Below are 20,713 nucleotides of genomic sequence, written 5' to 3'. Positions count from 1 at the left end.
TCAGCTCGCTGAAGGATTAGATAAGCCTTAAGGCACGTAGAAGAACAGGGAAAGGAGTGGATAACTGGAAGCAAGAGAGGGGAGAAGACAGACTGGGGAGAGGAGAGGTACAGAGCTTTTAGATCAACTTAGTCAACTCATTAAATCATTCTGCAGGTGGTCTGGCCTTTGTGTCAGTGCCAAGGCATTTGCATTGCAGCCATCCAAACTTACAGTACAGGGCTGCCAAGCACTGGGGCATCTCCTGCCTCTTAGAGCCAAAGCGTGAATGGGGCCTGGTTACAAGGACCTGCTTTACCTACAAACCTTAAGTACAGAACCGGAAGATGTCTACCCTGGGGGGAACAATTTGTTACTCAAACCTCTTGATTCTCCCCTTGCAGGACAAAAAAGACCAGCAAATGGAACGGTGCTTTGGCACGGAGCATTTTTAGAGACAAAGGATAGCTGTTGTGATTGCTGTTGAGGGCTCAGTATTATCAAAAATGACCAGGGTTGATGCTATGATTTAAGAGTCCCACATCTTGCTAACCCTAGTTCATCTAGCTATACAGAGTAAAGATGAAGGTTAAGGGAGGAAGGCTCTTTAATCTTTCACCCTCATGCCCTTGGAAACATCCAATCATTAAAATAACAGTACAAGTGAAGACTGATTTCTTCATTAAAAAGTGAGTTTAACGCACGCCCAGGTCTGCCTTGCTAGCATAAACCCTAAGGGGAAACCTGAAGCAAACAAATCCACTCCAGTCTTCATTGCCTTCCCATAAAAAAGCCCTTGGATTTTGCTTGTTTGTATGTCACTTGTCATCTGGGATCATCTCCCATGCACAGATATACAGGCCTTCATACAAGCAAGTGCTCAAGGAAGAATTTACCATTTATGCTACCGTAAGATAAACCTAACAGCAGCAGTGTTACTGGAATTCAGTAATGAACAAAACTCTCAGACTGCATTTGGAAGGCTACAGTTATTCTACAGCAATTACATGGAATTACACTCACATTATACAATGCTGCTGTAGTGCTAAATCTTGCGTAACTCAAAAAAATAAGATAGCATTACCCAATGTGACTTAAAACACAGCAGACTCCAGAATACTTATTTCCTGAACAAACTACCACAAACAAATAGGCAAGCAGTTCCAATAATTATAACTCTGATCATTTTTGGCACCGCGATTTAGAAGCATTCGGAATTTTCTGATGCTGGACAGAATTATCTTCATTGCCAGAGAATAAAATAAAATTAAAAAACGATATTTGGGTTGATACAGTTAACTAGCACAAACATTCCTAAAGTAAACATACAGTGAAGATGCAGGCGCAGTCAATACAAGTCTCCCATCTGACTTTTAGTGCCAATCTTTCTTCTTTGTAGGAAAAAAACCTAAGTATTAGGTCTTCACTGTTTTTTATTTAAAAAAAAAACAACCAAACAAAAAAAATCCACAAGATAGTTCCAACCTTTGCTATCTCGTGCAAAATACAGGGCTTTTTATAGCAAGAAGAAGGTCAAAGTAGTACATAAAAGCAAACATGAGGGTGGGAAAAGAAGACTTCCAGTAAGCAGTGATTTCCTCTTTGTCCTTTGTGACATAATTGAGGTTATCCACTGGCAGCCTGGCAAAGCTAAATTGTGTGTGCTCCTGCAACTGAACTGTTTGCCATACAAGAGGGAAGAAAATTTGAAGTGACAGAATTTTCGGTGACCTTGTTGCCCTAAAGCCCACTATTATTTACTTTTCCTAAGCTCTACTTACAGCGATGTCATCTGAAGCAGAGTCATATCCCTATTTCTCCCCTTCACTAGCCCATCCTCTGCAGGATTATAAACAGCACAGCACCAAACGAAAGCTGCATATATGGGAGAATTATTTTATTCTGTTAACTTTTGTGTACAGCCTACTGACAATCAGTGCTAACTTCTAGTATCTGGATTAGTCCAGGAGAATATCTGAGATCTAATTTCTGAACACTGAATATACAGCCCTTTTAATTGAGATGATTAGAAAAAAAAAATCACACGAGAGTCACTTACTGGTTTATTAACACTATAGGAAGCTTTCAATTTAAGAACCATTCCAAGACTTCTCTCCCTTTACTAATCTAACTATTTTTACAAGTACTGTCATATGATCTTAAACACTCTGTGTTATGGTATTACAAATATGACAGCAGCATTTTGATTATGCACAGCAAATCTCCATGGGTTTAAACGGTATGTCAGGCTGCATGTATTCAAAAAAAACATTAAATGACACTCCGGAAAGGTACTGAATAATTTACATCTTGCCATAGCTCTTTCGTGAGTATTTTATCTAATTCCTTTCCACAAACTTCAAAACAATCATCTAACTTTGCTTTTAAAACTGATGAATTTTGTTCTGCAACGTGTGCAATGCGAGTTGCACCGCCAAATAAAATTGGAACTGACGTGTGTACGCTACGCAACACATTTCCATAGCATAAATTATTCACACCTTATACGCAGCACTACTATCATGGGAAGGATTCAGGAATCCCCTACTTCCTCAGCTGCGATTTCACAGTGTTATCAATGAAAAATTTCTTGTAAGGTATAGAAGGAGAAATATTGATGCACATCCCAGAAACAAGACAATGTAACATGCACAGAAGAAAATGTGCAACATTTCGAAACCTAAGATTTAAACATTCCTAATTTGTTTGAATTTGTTGCATTTGTTAAAATCAGGCCCTTACAGAGAATTTATAAACTGAAGATTGCCAACTAACATCTGCTAGTATGTAACTACTCCATTTGCAAGAAATTAAGTACAGACTATTTACAGTAATTCTGCAGAAGGTATGTATAAGCCTTTAAAATAACTAGCAACTTTTGCACAAATGGTTTTTATGAACATAAACCACAGCAAAACATGCACAAAACCCCTGCAATGATCAAGTAACCATAGTAATCTACTTTTTGCTGTTCCCACATGAGTTTAGTGCTATACTTGGTTTAATGGTATTTTAAAACTCAGAGCTCCCCATCTTCTCTAGTAGACTATTGTGTCTTTCTGCAAATAAATTTTAGTTTCCTCTTGTCTTTCTACCAGGAAAGCGGACGATCCTTCCCTTCTTCCTCTCCAGCCCACATCCTCTCCCGAGCATGCACTACCAGCTTACTCTGCTAAAACGCTGAAGAAAACTCAGCCTCCAACAGAGCATAGGTCATACCACTTCTTTTAACCATCTAACTGGTATCATGAAAATATCTCAGCAAATGTACCTAGGCTATGAAAAAACCTCAAGTTCTGCAGTTACCTTTCTATGGCTCATTGCTCCTGGAATAACTGAAGATCCCAGTCAGAAGAAAGGCAGATGTCACTCATCGCTCTGGGCCTCAATTCATTATCCAATAAATATATATTTTTACAAATGAAAAGTTTTATAACTGCAGAGGGATGAACTGATCTATTCATTGCGTTTCACTCTTTTCAAATCACATTTCTCCTACTCAGTCTGTATCTAAATACAACCAGTACTTAACACTATTTTCTTGTTTTCATTTAAATAACAAGATTTATGCTTTTAAATTTTCAGCGGTCTGCTTATACCACAAATGGGAATAGGATTCCCATCCTAAAGGACCTTTTAAGGATGACAAAACCTGAGATGGAGCTGGTTCACGAGATATATCACAAGTTTTGCAGGGTTTTGAGGACAAATGAGATTTCCGCTCCTACTTTATGCTTCCTCTAAATCCCAGGTTACACTTATCTGTTCTCCTCAGTTTGCAGGAAACGCCTTACAACAACAAAAACTGTTCTTTACCGCTTACAGCTCTTTGATGTGAAAAGTTGTGCGTTCTTTTTCCTGTTCCATCACCTCTATTCCACCACAAGAGGATCTTCCTTAATAAAGCAAATTACAGAGTTGTTTTTTATGACAAGGCAAAAAGACTTTTACGACTCGATTTTGACACTGAACAGATTTATACTCTTACTTCCATTCTTCTGGAGGGTGGGCTAGTTCAAATTTCTCTCTCACATTGGACACCCCCATGTCCAGGTGTAGCCAGTGAACCTCCTCAGACTGCAGGTGACTGAGCCGTAACCCATAGCAGGCCACGTTTTTCACTTTGTGACTGTCCACAATCTTCTGAATTATGCCCTAAAACAGAGAAACATACACTCCTTACAAGCCGTAAAAAGCAGTATATATTTTCTAAAAATTCTACAGTAAGGCTTTAAAATGTAACAATGTCATACGCTATACAAAATACTAAGCAATAAATCAGATATCACCTTTATTAAGGATACCAAACATGTTCAACTGTAAGCTGTTTCAAACAAACATTTGCAATTTCTGAAGTTTTACCGGCATGGCTTCACAAAACACCAGTAAATATATTTCCATGCATCTTATCAGAATTAAGCCACTATTTCCTCTATGTAAGACAGAATAACATAAAAGCCAAAATATAAAAAGCAGATTTGTGGATGAAAGCAAGATATATTTGTTCAAAAAAACCCACCATCAGCCTTTAAAAGTCACTCTTCATCTACAGTCGGAAAGACTTTCATCCTATTTGGTGCCCCAAAAGCCAGGATTTGGTAGGTCACCTCACAGCCCCTTGGTTTCCTTCCCCCTTTTCCCCCCATTCATTTTCTCCTGAGATTCAGCACAGATCCCTTATAAAATGAGGCAAGAGACAATTATTTGGGAAGGTTTTCAAACAAAACAAATGTCCTACTTGTTTGGCCTGAGGTAAATTACATAGTTTGAAGATCTCTTGCCCAAGAAAGGAACCTTTCAAAAAAATCATAACAGATCGCTGTTTCCCTTCCATGTTAGACCTTTCTAACTAAAGGTCTAACTAAAATTCAAATGTGTCAGTAGATCGTGGATCAGCAGCCTTTCAGGTGCAGCGTGCCAGGCTGTCCTGCTCTTATCTAGATGAGAAAGTCAGGAGGAGACCAGAGCTGCTGCCTCACAACTCGGTGGAAGGTAAGGCTTGTCTCTGCAAGGCGGCAGACCCCTGCCAGTACAGAGTTCAGAGCTCGGGAGGAGCATGGGCTCTCCCTGCTCCCAGACACTTCTTTCAGGAATTCACAGTCCTTTGCTTCTGACCCTGTAATGGTCTGAAAATTTGCTACTAAAAACGCTCGTGTGTGAGTGCGTATACACGCACACACGGACGTATATACGCACACACGGACGTATATACGCACACACGGACGTATATACGCACACACGGACGTATATACGCACGCAGATGCACAAGCTGCTGATTCTTGCCCAGAATTTCAGAAAAGATCAACACATAGCCGACAGTAAGTTCTACAGGAATCAGAGGTGGGCTACTGGAGTGAGTCAGGCGAAAGGTTGTTTTTTTTTTTTACAGGATGACATTGTTTCCTAAAATTTATTATTTTATATCCCAAAGAAATTAAGACCCTCATTCTGCAAATTCAGCAAGCAGAAAGCTAACTGCAAGAAGAGAATTAAGCACTAAATCTGAAGAGAGGGGGAAGATGACACGTGTAGGAGTGGAACCATGCTTTTGGTGAGGCGATAGCGAGCTGTTAGATCAGCTCACACATCTTATCAAACTGCAACCTTTAAATAATCTTCCAGAAGCAACACAGTGCATAGTGAAATGTAAAAAAAAAAAAAAAAAAAATTCTTTCAAGCCTACAAGAAGACAAGCCGCGTTTAGTAAGTTCACAGAGTCTGAGTCAGAAGAGGTCCCATCAAGCCCAGCACCCTGTCTCCAGCAGCAGCAGTATGAGCATCCTCAGAAGCACCATTTGCTTCAGTCCCAGTCCCCTCCCAACACCCTTGTCTTCTTCCATGCCCAGCAGCTGGACATCCCCTGCTAAGTGGATGACAAGCCCTACACTTGAAGGAAGATGGACACAAACAGCAAAGCATGCAAGACGCTTGCGGAGGACCGTATCATGCGGGAGGGAGACTTCAAAACACACCGGCAAATCAAAGTTTTCAAGTGGCACTACCAGCTGGCAGCACCGCACAGATGAACCGGCCACAGCTGAGTCCTGGCAGCCAGAAGGCGCCCAAGTTGCTGGGACAAACATCCGATGCACACATAAGTAACCTCCCTGCAGGTGTGCTGGTAAAACAACCAAAGGAAGAACCACCGGGGCCACAGATGGATGCTGGGGGAAGAGGCGACACCAGGCAAGCACATACCACGCTTCCCCTAAGCGCTCTCCCAGCCTTTGACTATTTTTATCCGAGTGGATTTCCTGAGCCAAGCATTGTTTCTGTCATTCATCAGCCTACAATGAAACTCTTGCAGTTACTCATCCTGTCTCCCCTTAAAGCAGTTAACTTTTTGCAGCCTTCCCAGGCAAGTTCAAAAGATCTATTATCAGGTCAGTGAACGGTTTTAAATCTGAATTAAACATATTGACCACAGCGTACAAAAAATTGGTTAAGTTTGTTTCTCGCCTGTATTTAAGGGTCTTTGTATGAAATACTGCAATGGAGAACAGTGGCCTGTATCCCGGGAAACACAGGACAACCACCGAGTACTCTCAGAAGTGACAGAGGCACATTTAACCTCTTCTTCACCCAAAAGACAATCTCTGCTTAGTTAGTAAAGCCCAACATTTTGGCAGGCTTGCTCTCCTCTAAAGGGAACCCTGCCAGCTTTTCTATATGCATGCAAACAGAAGAGATTCATTCATTTTCATCTCTTTCTACACCCTGCATGGAGTACATAACGTAAAGGTTTTGTTTTTGGAAATCCACCCCTTCCCCTGTCTCTGATGCTGTCAGTTGATAATCAAAATGCGGGTAACGTGTTCTTAAACAATAGTTATGCCTGCTGTGATAAGAAATGCCTTTGGAAAGAAAAAAAAATTCAGGCAAAATTATCTATGACCATGAAACCCAAGAATACCGATGCATAAGGCTCAGCTGAAACCATTAGTATTTACTCAGGAAAGAATCAAGCTGGACATCCCAGAACCGCTCTAATTTTTAGGTTGGGATTTCAAAAGGACTCAAGAAGTCAGATGTCTTAATTCCCCCCAAAAGCGAGTGAGATTTTTAAGCCTCTATGGCTTTTAGATCATCAATCAATTCTAAACCTACCACAGAACCAAAAGTAATTACTAATAAAAAAGTAAATGTATTTTCTAATTTATTTGAGAAGGGTACCCCATCCCTTCTGACCTGGTTGGTATCACCCCAAGAAAATAATTAGCAACCATTAGCACATACTGCAATTCCAGAAAAAGTCAACTTCCACGTAAACATTAAGGAGACAGCAGCATTGGTGCAAAGGAGGTCAACTGCAAGCGTTTGAAAATATGTTCTAGAAACTTCTGTACACCCAGAAAGGAAGAAGCGATGCTTTACGTGAAAAAAACACGTTAAGTGGCTTTTTTGTTTAGGAATGCTGCATCATTCCAGATGCTAACAAACCACAGCCAGAATTAAAAAAAAAAAAAAAAAAAAAAAAAAAAAGAGGAGAAATAAGGAAATGTGGTTATTAAGACACTCAAAATGGCTGGTCTGCAGGGGAAGCCTCTCAAGTAAAACATCTATTTGCTTATTTACTTTTTTATTAATAAACCAGAGGAGTTCAATTTTAAACACTGAGAGCCACACCTTCAACCAAGATACCCCAGCCCCGCAGCAGCGCGGTTCTTTCAGCACCACCAACTCGCACCAGGGGAAGCGCAGCACATCAACAGCAGAGTAAGTTCCCAGGGTTTGTTTTATCTGGCTGCTGTTTCCAAACAGTACAAGATTAATCTCCAAGAGCTGCACTGGCACCGCAGCCATAATCGCGTCAGTGTATTTAACTCCGATCGGGTAGTAAACAACGTGTAGAGTCTCCTTGGGTTCTGGACAGCCTGCACAGACCAAGTGGAGATGCTCGGAGCGTCAAACAAAGCCACCGCCATCACTCCGGGACAGCTTCTCTGTCTTTCACGGTCACAACGTGAGGAGCCTTGCCAGAAGCATGCCTGATGTTCTTCGTGGCAGTGATCAGAATGCTTAATCAGAAGTTTCCAGACAAACAATTTTAACTGCTTAACCACTGCACAATAGTGACTAAGGCATCCCGCTGAGATATGTCATGACAATCTTTTAACTGGAAGCACAGCCAAAAGACATCTGAAATCTCTCCAGACCTGACTACAGCCAGCCTTTTAGCTCAGGAAGCTCCTCACATGCATTCTTGAGTGGAAAAAAAACAGGTAAAGAACACCAGTATCAACCTTGATTACAAACTTAGGACCTCGGAATAATACAGTCAGAATTACTCGTAGGAGAGCTTGACTCCAGCAGAAACCTACTCCAGAAGAGATTTCACTTTGGGTGTACACACGATACCTACATGAATATAAAACTTCTATGAGGAGTTTTCATGTGTCTTGTCATTCTCATAAATACCCTACAATTGTAAGGAAGTCACACGATCATATATGCCAGTTTAATGCTGTTTACTGTAATCACATTAACTTTAATTAGGTTTTCAGAGCTAACATTTGAAAACAGAGAGGCTGGAGCACCTCTCCCATGAAGACAGGCTGAGAGAGTTGGGGTTGTTCAGCCTGGAGAAGAGAAGGCTCCAGGGAGACCTTATAGCAGCCTTCCAGTACCTGAAGGGAGGCTACAAGAAAGCTGGAAGGGGACTTTTTACAAGCACCTGTACTGACAGGACAAGGGGGAATGGCTTTAAACTGAAAGAGGGTAGATTTAGATTAGATATAAGGAAGAAATTCTTCACTGTGAGGGTGGTGAGGCCCAGGAACAGGTTGCCCAGAGAAGCTGGGGATGCCCCATCCCTGGAAGTGTTCAAGGCCAGGTTGGACGGGGCTCTGAGCAACCTGGTCTAGTGGAAGGTGTCCCTGCCCATGGCAGCGGGGATGGAACCGGATGATCTTTAAGGTCCCTTCCAACCCAAACCATTCTATGATTTTATAATTTACATCCTGAACATAAAATAGGCTAGTAGAGCTGAGCAAAAGAGAATGGTAAGCCCTTAGAGGAATTTCCTATCAATAATAGGCAAGTGAGAGGTCACCTTTCCCTCCCTTTAACCCAGATGGAAGAAAAAAAAGTTTGTTCAATAGCTAGAAAACTGGATAGCACTCATTTTTACTCATTTGTCTAAAGAACCCACAGATATTCAACACAGCTAATTTCAAAAATAGATTAATGTTTGTCCTAAATTAGGTGAATGTGTCCAAAAATAGAATTTACAATACAGTGTATTTAGGAGGCTGTTGAAAAATCAAGACAGACCAGAGAAAGGCCAAAAGGCGCAGGATACCCTAGGCTCTCCCAGTATGTATCAATAATACCTTGTGCTTCTGTAAATGAGTGAAAATGAATTGCTTGCTTGTAAATTAACAAAGCTGATGTGCTACTATGAATAAATTGAAGTTGGAATAATATACTCCCAGTGCGACTACAAACCTAATTTCCATATTTAGTAAGAAGGAGAAAGTGTCTTGCACTAGAAAAAGTCTTTAAGTAGCACCTCCGACACAGGGACACGGCATTAATATTTGTAAAGCACTTCAAATATGTCAAATGCTATTTATATATCAAGTGTTATAACTCCTGATGAGAGATGTATATGGGGACCTTAAATGAAGAGTTGGACAAAAGCAAACTACGAAGTTCTGATGCAAATTAATTTAAAATTTCCATAGAAGAAAACTCCATGCCCTCACAACACCAAAACGCGGGCTGTCCTCTGATGACACTATGTCTGGCATTGAAAGAGAAAAGCTTATTCCCTCTTACTCTCATTATCATGCTACTTTCTCTCTCCTGCACTGATCCAGCACATTCGCACACAACATGATAAACTAGACTGGGGAACCGATCCAGCTGAACAAGAACTCTGCCCCTGAAGCCCAGCAACAAGTATATATTGAAACTATAGCCTGAAAACGCGTGCCTAGGATTTTGTCACCATGCAAGCCCAGAGACACCACCAACTCCAGCAACACATTCACGTAAGTGCCTCAGCATCTTTCACACTTAAGCCATACACCGATCAGTCATCCAAAGTGCCTCCCCACATCCATACGTCATTCCACAGGGAACCTCCGAGCACACGCCGACAGCGCTGACAAGCACACAGCCGGTACAGCTGTGCTTCCCAGTCTCCTTGGCCGAATCAGCACTCTTCTGACCCTACCGCACACCGGTATAGCTTCCTAAATAAACGTAACAGTATTTTAAATGTTGACAATAAGTTTAGTTTTCCAGAAGCTTAACATATAGAACTCACTATCCCCTATCCTCAGTTGCACTTGCAAAGTCTAGGAGCTTCCTTGGACCCAGTCCTGTATGGCTGAACTCTAGCACAGGATGCGCTCTTGCCTTGAGGGGAAGGTGCTGATCTCCTCTCTCTGGTGCCCAGCGACAGGACCCAAGGAAATGGGATGATGCTGCATCAGGGGAGGTTCAGGTTGGACATTAGGAAAAGGTTCTTCTCTGAGAGGGTGGTTGGTCACTGGAACAGGCTCCCCAGGGAAGCGGTCATGGCCCCAAGCCTGTCAGAGTTCAAGAAGCATCTGGACGATGCTCTTTTAGTCATATGGCTTAGTTTTAGGTAGTCCTGCGAGGAGCAGGGAGTTGGACTCAATGACCCTTATGGGTCCCTTCCAACTTGAGATATTCTATGATTCTATGACTTGAAGTCACCTGTAGATCTAGGTGTTTTCAGAAAAATGTCAAAGGGCTATTTATATTGTTCTTAAAATGTTATTTTGCACGTGTGTCTCATCCAAGGATATCAAGAGTATTCTGCACAAGTAAAACAGGCATTCTAAAGACCAAAGGTATTTTTGTCTGTTATAATTAGTCTGACTATCACAGTACCGTCTACCTTCCTTTTTATATGGCTTACATTTGCAGGTTTGTAGTTCTGAGTTCTTGGCGCTTCTTTCAAGTTCGCAGAAGGGAGGCACACAGAATCATAGCATTAACTAACAATGCAATTATGCCTTGTCATCTGTTACAATGCATGTAGGCATGCAGAGGAAAAAAAGGGGGGGGGGGGGAGATAAATGGTACCTATTTTCTAGCTCTTTTACCACATCAGGAATGATTTTATACGTTTCTACATGTATCTAATTGATGTTAGAAATCAGTTCACTCCAGTCTGCTTCTATACATCAAAAAGTTCCATTGCCTCAAAGCACGCATATTTCTGTATACATGTAGAAATTACATTTGGATATGTAACCACTGCTGTATACAGCAGATTTCTGCAACACTAAAAATACCTGGCATGGTCTTGAGTCCTGGTAGTATTCACAGGCTCCCTCCACTGAATGTGAAAAGAACTTTGTGTGACCAACCTGCTACCCCTGTACTATATTATCATAAGAATCTATTCTAGAAGAGAAACCCAGTAGAGAAAAAAAAATTCCTGTATAATACATTTGCATTCTCCTTTACAGATAGCAGTAGATACATTAGAACAGCCCTACCACATGCCCTATAATTCTTCAAGCTATCTGCTTGGTTTAGGAGGAACCAAGAAGCAATAAAGCGTATCTGATCCATTCAGAAGCTGGAAAGCAGCATAGAATCATAGAATCGCTAAGGTTGGAAAAGACCCTTAAGATCATCGAATCTAACCGTTAACCTATCACTGCCAAGTCCACCACTAAACCATGTCCTCAGATGTTCAACTTCTGGCTACCTGGTAGTCAGTCAGAATTGGTATTGTGTATACCAGCTCTGCTCCAGACTAGCCACAGCATCTGCTATCTTCTGTTCAGATACCGGGTCAAAATAAGGCAGGTTTGAAAAAGGGGAAGACTTGGAGGACAGAGATGAAGCTGAATGGGTGGAACTGCAGCTAGAAGTTAAGTCTTCTCAGTGACTGAGGGTTAGACCGGCAAGCCTCTTGCCCTTTTTCAAGATAGGCAATATCCTTGAGAAGCGTTTGGCAACCAGGAATGCTGCAGTGGATGATGAGGGATGCCCATAAATAAGGCTTTAAGAGCCTCTTCCCTGGTGGTGCAGTAACACTGCAGCCCTGAGCAGTGCCAGCATAAGCAGGCATTCCCGTTCTTCCTCCAGCTTTCTCAATTGTGTCAGTCTGCACAACGATGCAGCTAACAAGACTGCGGAACTGATCTGGATTAAAAACAGCACTAAAACAAACATTCATTTGAACTTGGGACTGAGTTTGCCAACCAGTCACAACACCTCTGCCCGCACAACTAAGGTGGCGGCAGGAGAAAATGAACAGGGAGAAGGAAGCTGGCACTGCTGCCAGCAGAAATGCTTGTCTGACTAGGATATGATTTGAGTTGTAGACCTTCGCACTAGAGACTCTTCCCATTCCTCCACCACAAACTGGATCTCCAATCAAGTACTCGGGTCTCCTGCATTACTGGGTAAAATACAGCAACCATCCAGAGTGCGGAAATACCCGCAAAAACTCAAGAGCCTAATGCAGACAAACCTGGAAGGAATGGCAATACTGCAAGAACAGCTAGCCAAAACAGAATGAAATACAGATGCAGTAGGATGGACTAAGACATGCAAATTGCAAATGGTTTGGGAAGATAAAAATTGGGTATGTATAGAAGGGGAGAGTCAAACAGCAAAATAGCAAGCAACAAATACTAACACAGTCATGTAGTTTAATAAACTGCTTTAGTGATGTCTTGGCTGAATGTGCTTCAGCCCTTCTCCTTCTAAAAAGCTCAACTTAGGGACCTGGCTGGAATACAGAGTCTTCCAACCCTGCACCCCGACCTTCTACCTGTGAAAAATAAGATTCTGCAGGTGGGTAGGGAAGCAGATGAATTTGCTCTGGTCTTTTTCCATGATGTAGGAATGGGACGCAGCCAAGGAATGCCCCTTGACTTTGAACTTTTTCATGTCCATTAGGTTAGATATATCCTTATCCTTAGGTAACGATGTTCCTTTTTTCTTCAGCTTTTTTAGTTCTTACTCTGTCAACATGAAGGAAGCTGATGTTCTGGGGTGGTACTGCACAAAAAATGGAAAAAAGACATCTGAATGATGAACAGACTGAGAGAGCCCTGGACACTGTCTTTATTTGTCAAAGACTTCTAACCATGCTTCTCTCTAGCTCCAGAAATAAGGACAAAGCTGACAGCTAGAAGTTTTAACGCTATCTCTACCCAGTTTATGTTTTAGTCAGCTAGTCTTACAAAATCGGAAGAAAACAAACCTGTATAAGAATCAAGGTGCAGTGCATGCCTGGCAATAACCTGGTTTGAGATTTCTGGTTGTTATTTCCACATAAACAATGCCATCTTTACTTCTCACAACTACTATTAAAAATAAGGAAGAGCTTTAAGGGCTAGAAGTTTAAAAGAAGGTGTAATGGGTGCAAGCTGGGCACCTCTGGGGTGGGAATGCAGACCACGGAGCAGAACTGCACTTTGCCGAAAGCCATCTATAAGGGCTCGCACAAGGTTTTCAAGTGTCTGTTTTCTAAGAAACCCAACCCTTCCCTACCCCCTCAATCCGCTAAATACAGTGCATTCATTTCTCTGTCAAATATCATTGGTACAATTCCGCTTCAACCACTTCTTCTGAAAGCAGAAAGGTGATTTACTTGTAACTGCTGATCAAGATGCAGTAGCAGTGTTTACTTTCAGGGTGCACTTGAGACCAAAAAAATTCCATCTCAGCAACACCCACCTCCTTGCACGCCACACCTGAGGCTGCGAACAGGGCAGAGCACGCCCTGCATCGCCCCCAACCCCAAAGCCCTGCAAAACCCCCTCTGTGAACACGCACGTAGACAGCACACCCAAACGAAGGCATACCAAGATAAACAGGGAAGATAAACAACCATTCAAATGCGTGGCTATATCTGCATTTCATTTTGCCGTAGGAGACCACTGTTTGCACATTCATAAAAGCCTTTTTTTTTTTTTTTTTTTTTTTTGGAAGTGAAGCATGTCTTTAGTATTACACCAAGGAAAAAAGGGGTAAAGGGAGCATGCCAGTTCTTTGAAATCCAAGAAAGCATTTCCAAGAATTGAAAAGCTGCCCTTGAATCCTTTGCAGAATACAGACTCATCCCTCAAAGGAAACAGCTGTCTTTGAGGGACTAAATCCATCCAGAATAAACAGAGATCCACAGCCAGAAGTTCTCCTCAAAGTAAAGCCTACATATAGCCACACTGTAGTCATGGTTAAAGATATTTCAAGTCAAACAGCAAGGAAATCGTACCTTTAGTCTAGACACTTAAGAGACTCTCACTGAAAGCTAAGTTCTGTTCATCTGAGCTTAACAACATGAGTTTTTTAATGAAAAGGGTTCTGTTCATCTGAGCTTAGCAACATGAGTTTTTTAATGAAAAGGGGTTCCTCTCACGATCAAGGATTTGTGTATAACATATACCGATAAAGCACTGTTTCCACTCTTCCGAAGTCATAAAAGATTTTTCTTTTTTTTTTTTAAAGGGAAAAGGGCCTTTCCTCACTTCTTTGACTGTCAAACACATCCTTTGCGTTGACAAAGGCAAACTTGACTTTGTTAGAAACAGATGATGTTAGAAATCACAAATCAGGAAAGAAAACTCCACCCTTGCTTTCCCTTAGCATTAGTACATTCCACAAAGTCCTCCACTTTACCAACAGAAATACCTTTAATTGGCTCTTCTGGAGATTTCAGACCAAGTCTGACTTCCTTTGAATACTGGAAAGGTTCCTCGGCTACCATCCCAGAAGCTGTGCTAACAGGGAGTAGTCTTGAAAAACCTTTTTTTTTTTTCTTTTCCTTTTAATTGCAGAGCTGTCTCAAAGACATCCACTTCTGAATATTCTTAAAAAGCTCCTTGGAAACAAGCCAAAGGCCAAACCCAACACCAATCTCCTCCCCAGTTCTTAATTCAGAAGAAATGGAAGCTCTACTGCAGACTGTCTCCTCCACAAAAGGAGCGGGGGTAAAACTAAGGTATAAAAACCTTAAAGGCTATTTTAATCTTAAATTATTCAGCTCGGTCAAACAGCAGTCATTCCAATGGAATGTAGGCTCGTACTCCAACGGTTTACTGTTTCTAAAATAAATGTCAGGACATGGTTATACATCAGTGCTAGATCTTTACTATGGACTACCTGCACATTCAACAGCCATTGTCCCAGTTCAACAAAATAAAAAAAGAACCGCATTTGTTAAAAGAACAAAGTTTAACAGCGACCCATCACATTCTTCTCTATTAGGAAAGGAGAACAATACAAAAATCCCATTACTTTTACAAATAAAACCATCCAATTAAACGTGCATATAAGAAAACTAAAAATTAAGGCAAGCCTCAAGTAACTACTCCTTGCCTGTTCTTTTGATCCTGCTTTGATATAAAATCACACATTTTTGCTTAAAACAAAGACATGTAACTCTGCGAATTGAACTCAGCACTGTATTTCTTACAGGGACTGTAAGTTTTGTAACCTTAAAGCCCACAACCAGAGGTATTTCTGAGCTGGAGAAACCAGAGATGTAATCTCTGCTTTTGTTTTTTCAAGTTTCCACATACTTCTTTGGAAAGATAGCCTTGATTTCAAGTACCATAGAAAGAACCCTAGATATTTCTCCACAGTAGAGGCTTGCAAGGTTAAAAGCATACTGAGACATAGTTCTTCTTCCCTTGTACCAAGCAATACACTTTATGAAATGAGTTAATCACATTAGATAGATATCAAACCACTAAAGCCAGGGAGCAAAGATGCTTCAAGTGGCACCCACAAAACCTTATTCCATGTAAAATAAGTGTATGCTATTGATGATAATGATTCCCATTCTTGTAGCTCTAACCTGTCGGCTCACCAAGGTATCCCTAAACACAGATATGAGCTTATTAAATTGACAAGAGACAGATTTTCTGATCATCACCAATGAAAATCCTGGTATTTCACAGGTCTATGATCACCGTCACAAGATCCACTCCACTTAGGAATGCTGTTAGGTCTTTTCATACCCAGCCATGCCGGAAAACAAACAGTAGGAAAGGAAAACATTCAAAACTCTTTAGTCTTTTTTACTTGGTTTTCTCTTGCACAAAGGAAACTTAAGAGTGGGCAGAAGGAGACAACAGGTTTCCTTAACTCTGACAACTCTCTCCCTTCAGCAGATTGGAATCGTGTCTTTGTAATGGAATTTGAAGTACCGTGCAGAGAATACAAATGTTGGAAGGAATGAGCAGATGGGAACCTGCTTCTACAGCAAGAACCTCACAGAAGAAAACAACCCCGCATACCACCTACCACCATGCAAGATTCTGCTCTTGGAGGATAATTAAAAACCAAACAAACCACGAAGCTTTAAAAGCATCTGACATGTTAAATTGAGCTTCATTTCAGTTTAAATACCGCAACACCTCAAAAATTCAGAGAGTAAGTGCAGCAAAAGGTAAGCAAATGTCTCAGCATTAGAGAACGTATGCTTCAGAATAAACACTGTTTTTTCATGCATACATGACACTACCACATACCTCTAAGACTACAGATACGTAAAGTTATTCTTAAAAAAATCCCAGCCTTCTTTTTTTTGCATAGACTAACTGAAGGACAACACTGTACAAATACAAGCAGCAGGTGACTACCAGAGGGGAAGAAAGGGACTTACTGGGGGGAGAAAGGAGTCTTCAAGCTCAATTTCCCCACACTGTGGAGGAATGAGTTTCCAAACAAGACTATTTTTTAAAAAAAAGTCATGTACACATTACATTTAAACATTTTAAACATGTAAATATACACATCTTACATTTAAATATGTAATTTTTTCTTTTAAACATGAAAAGTGTCATTTGATGTCACCTTCATCCCAGCTCTCATCCCTGCCATGCTGCCATGAGGTGTCACACAGGCTTTTGGGGAGTATAAAGTGGTAAAAGTCAATTGACATACATTAGCAGTGATATCTAGACTGATAACCACTGTTCTAAATTTCAAGTTTCTAATCTGCAAAAATGGGAAGAGTTCTCATTTCTCTAAGATAATGCACAATCATACATCAGATTTTTTTGTTCTCAAGGAAAGTTGGTACCACTTAAAGCTTTTTCTGAAGTTACTCACAATACACAACAGGTAAAGATTCTTCTAAAATAAACCACAAAACTTCTGTGTTTGTTTTCTTCCAGACTTTTACCTCCCATTTTTTGAGCATGAAGTTAACACTTAACCTAAAGATGGCATGAGAACGCTAAAACCAGACTTACTCGGACATCAGTAGCATCTCCATGCCGGATAATGCTGGCCCACGTCGTCGGTTCACTGCTGTTTTCAAAGTAGTGAAAAACCTTTAAGACTCGTTCCATGGCCCCTGGGGAACGCTCCATCCCAGTACTGAGGTGCGTCTTTGCACTTGAACTTGGTGTATGATTCAAGTTTGGATCAAGGTAAGCTGCTGCCATGGTTTTGCTAGATGCTAGGTATCTGTCATATTCTAGGAAAGGGAAACAAAAAATAAATTAATTTTAGTTATACCTGAATCTTACACTGATTCATACAAAGCATTTACTGGAAATCCATAAAGACTCGTTTTTAAAGGACATTTAGTTGTCTTTTTTGGAGTCCCATCGTAAAATAGTTATACCATCTACAAACATAAAAAACCTACCCGGATGACTACCAGAGAAACTGCTAGCCCCTTGGAGCAAGTGATCCAAATCTGCACACCACCACCAGTAACAAAAGTGGTATCTCTGGCAAGACTTCTTCCTTTCGTTTCTCAGTGACTTAACGCAGGCCTCTGCCAAAGCTTACGACACCGAATAACACCTTCCAGTTTTAACAGGAGCTCCCATCCCTAAAATCTCCCAAGTCTGGTCCTGCAACAAGCCTCTAAAAATCAGCCTAGGGAAACCCTGACAGGCCAGGGCTCTCCTGTTTAACGCTAAGTCACTGTCACATAACTTGTTTTGTGCTATTTTGGGAACCAGTGTGACTCAAAACCATCCAGAGCAAAATTCATTATTCACCGAGGAACCATTAAGAACACGACTGTCCTTCCTCTCATCAACTACTAAATAAGTGGTTAAGTTTTGCCATCGACTAGCCTGGTTTCCAAGTCTGGTGGCAAAAGACACGGACCACGGTATGAGTCTGCATCTCAAAGAAAAGAATTCCCTCTTGGCTACTGCTGCAACTTAGTCAGCCACAAGCAGATGGTGTCTGAGAAATCAATGCCGTACAAGAGAAAAAGAGCAAACAATACCTCCTCCCTCGCCTGACATAGTCTCAAGCATCATTGCAGTCTGCTGGCTGGAAAGAGCAAAGAACTGCAGGGCTTTGCTCCAGGGCTTGGACAAGTGCACCGAGATTTCTGTACCTCCTCCTCACAGTGAGCAGCCAGTGGGGAGGCAGTTTTGGAAAACTGGAGATGTTAAAAATAAAATAAACTTGATCTTTTTGGCATAGTACTCTGAACGCCTTTCTGGTAGTAAGCTGGCCTGCAAAAGGGGGCTGGAAGAGAGTGAAACCGCTTCAGTACTGCTACCGAACGCCCGAGCCTTCGTTTACTTCGCTGCGAGGCAGAAGAGAGACCCGCGCTTCCAGCCGAGCTCCCGTGACGCCTGGCTGCCCCTCAACAGCCTCGGCCACCAGCCTGCCGCCCGCCACCGCGCTCCGCTGACCCCCTGCAACCCCTGCAGGAAACTACCGAGGGGAAGAAAAATAGAAAAAGTGATTTGGTTTTTAGGGTTGGCTTAGTTTTATACCACAGCTGCCTGAAGTCGCTCACCATAGACATTAAGACAAGCACAGAGGAAGAGAAGCAGAAGCAGGCGGTGGTCAGGGGCAGGAGGGGAGAGCGTCTCCCCTCCAGCAGCAGCTAGCCATTACACCAGTTCGCCAGTAACGTCAAACCACACCATGAGCTCAGCTAACAGGAATCCAGCAATGGCCCTATCAAGGCTTGGCATCTTCAGACTGTAGATAACAACATTTGCTAGAGGCTAGAACAGGACTTGAAGTCTAACACAAGGATCTGAAGTGTCTACCTAATTCAGACCCACAAGATAAAGAGGAAACAAACAGCCCATCTGTGCAGTATGTCTTTACCTCTTGAATAAATGGTTGCATTGCATTCATCTAACAGAGCTTTAAGAACTTAAAACTTGGCAGTACTGGGTCAGACAAAAGGCCTCTAAAGCCCTGCCCTCAGGGAAGATGGCAAGAGCAGGCCAAGGAGATGCTTCTCCCAAAGATTCCCCAGGGCCGGACCCCTGAGGGTCCCCCCCACCGGCCAAGGGCTACCTTAGCTTCACATCCCTGTTGCCTCTGTCTGAAAACTCTAGAAACCACTATAGCTTTTGTACCTTGCTTTATTTTTCTCTTTTCTGGCAATCCATATAAAGGTATTAAGCCAACCTTATGTCCACGTTAAAACCTTTCCTCCTACTCTCTCTACGCTAGCAGATACAGATCCGAAAAACGCCAGGAACCCCTCTGCAACGTTACTCTTGACTTATCCTCACCAAAGGAGCTTGCGAGCTGTTTTCACATAAACCTTGACTTGAAAGCTGAAGCAGCGATAAAAATCTCCCCTGTGGCAGACTAATAGCAAGACGACATGACCATACATGCTCCTAACTGCAGGGCTCCTCTCCTGGAAGGTGAAAATACCCATCGTGAAGCTCCAAATGTCTGCAGGGTGAGGAGTTTCATTAGGACAACTCCAGCAGACGGAGCCCTTCGATACTGCAACTGCTAGGAACGAAACGGCAACTTTCAGGCTTGGACTTGGGCCACTTTTAACCCTTCTGCATTATGTCCTGCCTCTTTCAGAAAAACCTACTCTACCTCAAAGGCACTAGTAAAAACGCTAAACTTTATTTCAAGTTTATGCACACAAATATTATACAAACCAAAGTGAGATCAGTGAGATCAGTATTTTTTTAGTATTGTTTTAGTAAAGGAGCACTGAAAGAAAGCCTGCTTTAATATTAATTTGCACGTAATTTTAACATACATATTCATTGGGTTTTATCTGGCAGAAAAAGAACAGGGAGAAAAACTACAGGCAAATGTAGAAACAAGCATTTAGAAGATGGCTGACCACAGACTTAATACGGACAATCTACGTCCCTTGGGATCAGCGAACAGAAGAGCAATGAAAGACATCAGTTCCTATACCCCGAAGTGCTCTTAGGCAGCAGAATTTCGAGCAAAACATTATTGCAATGTTTTCATATTGATCACATCAAAGGGAAGACGTGGAATCAAACATCAGACTGACCATATGAGGTACAGGCCGTTATCAGTTTTCACAAGGTTTTACAGGTCAGAGGTTTTTAAAGGTAAAACTTTTCCTCCTGTGGAAAATTAGAAAAGCAGTTTTCCTTCAAAATTTGATCATCTGTGGGTTCGTTACAACTTCTTTACAACATCCCAATGCTTACTTTATGAGGTACCAAAAGAGCAATAAATTTGATAGCTCAAGTTATAGAAACACATGTTGTATCTCTGGTTATGGACCTATTAACATTCCCACTAAAATCAGCCCTTGGGTTTGAGTTTATAACGTGACTGTAAAACTCTGCCCCAGAACAAAACTTTGTAAAACATAGCTGCTCTTGATGCAAGGGTAGTTAACTATTTTACAAGATCTGCTTGGTTGTTTTAAGATACAAAGAAAGCCAAGATTACAAGACTAGGATGCTTACTTGGGTTCTTCTAAATGAAAACCAGATTGGTTTGTAATCCTGCCATTACAGATCTCAGTTTAAAAGAGCAGCTTTAATCCTCT

At 41.6% G+C, this 20,713-nt stretch overlaps 1 protein-coding gene across 3 annotated transcripts in view; it reads right to left on the bottom strand.

Annotated features, from left to right (window-relative positions):
- The window catches only part of PTK2 (protein tyrosine kinase 2), a 227,826-nt gene that overhangs the window by 118,811 nt on the left and 88,302 nt on the right, over positions 1 to 20,713 (bottom strand). For 2 of the 3 annotated variants that reach the window (XM_082317407.1, XM_082317406.1), the window contains 2 exons: positions 17,184 to 17,410; positions 3,968 to 4,134 (listed from right to left, as the gene is read on the bottom strand). In XM_082317407.1, the coding sequence (XP_082173533.1) occupies positions 3,968 to 4,134; positions 17,184 to 17,378 (362 nt within the window). In that variant the 5' untranslated portion in view covers positions 17,379 to 17,410. Of the gene's footprint in view, positions 1 to 3,967; positions 4,135 to 17,183; positions 17,411 to 20,713 lie in introns of those variants that run through there. The other variant, XM_082317408.1, reaches the window with a different exon arrangement.

This window comes from Platalea leucorodia (assembly GCF_965183815.1).
Source record: "Platalea leucorodia genome assembly, chromosome: 1".
Classification (NCBI taxonomy): domain Eukaryota; kingdom Metazoa; phylum Chordata; class Aves; order Pelecaniformes; family Threskiornithidae; genus Platalea; species Platalea leucorodia.
The sequence above is the reverse complement of the archived record's forward strand: the minus strand, read 5'-3'. Positions and strand labels throughout refer to the sequence as shown.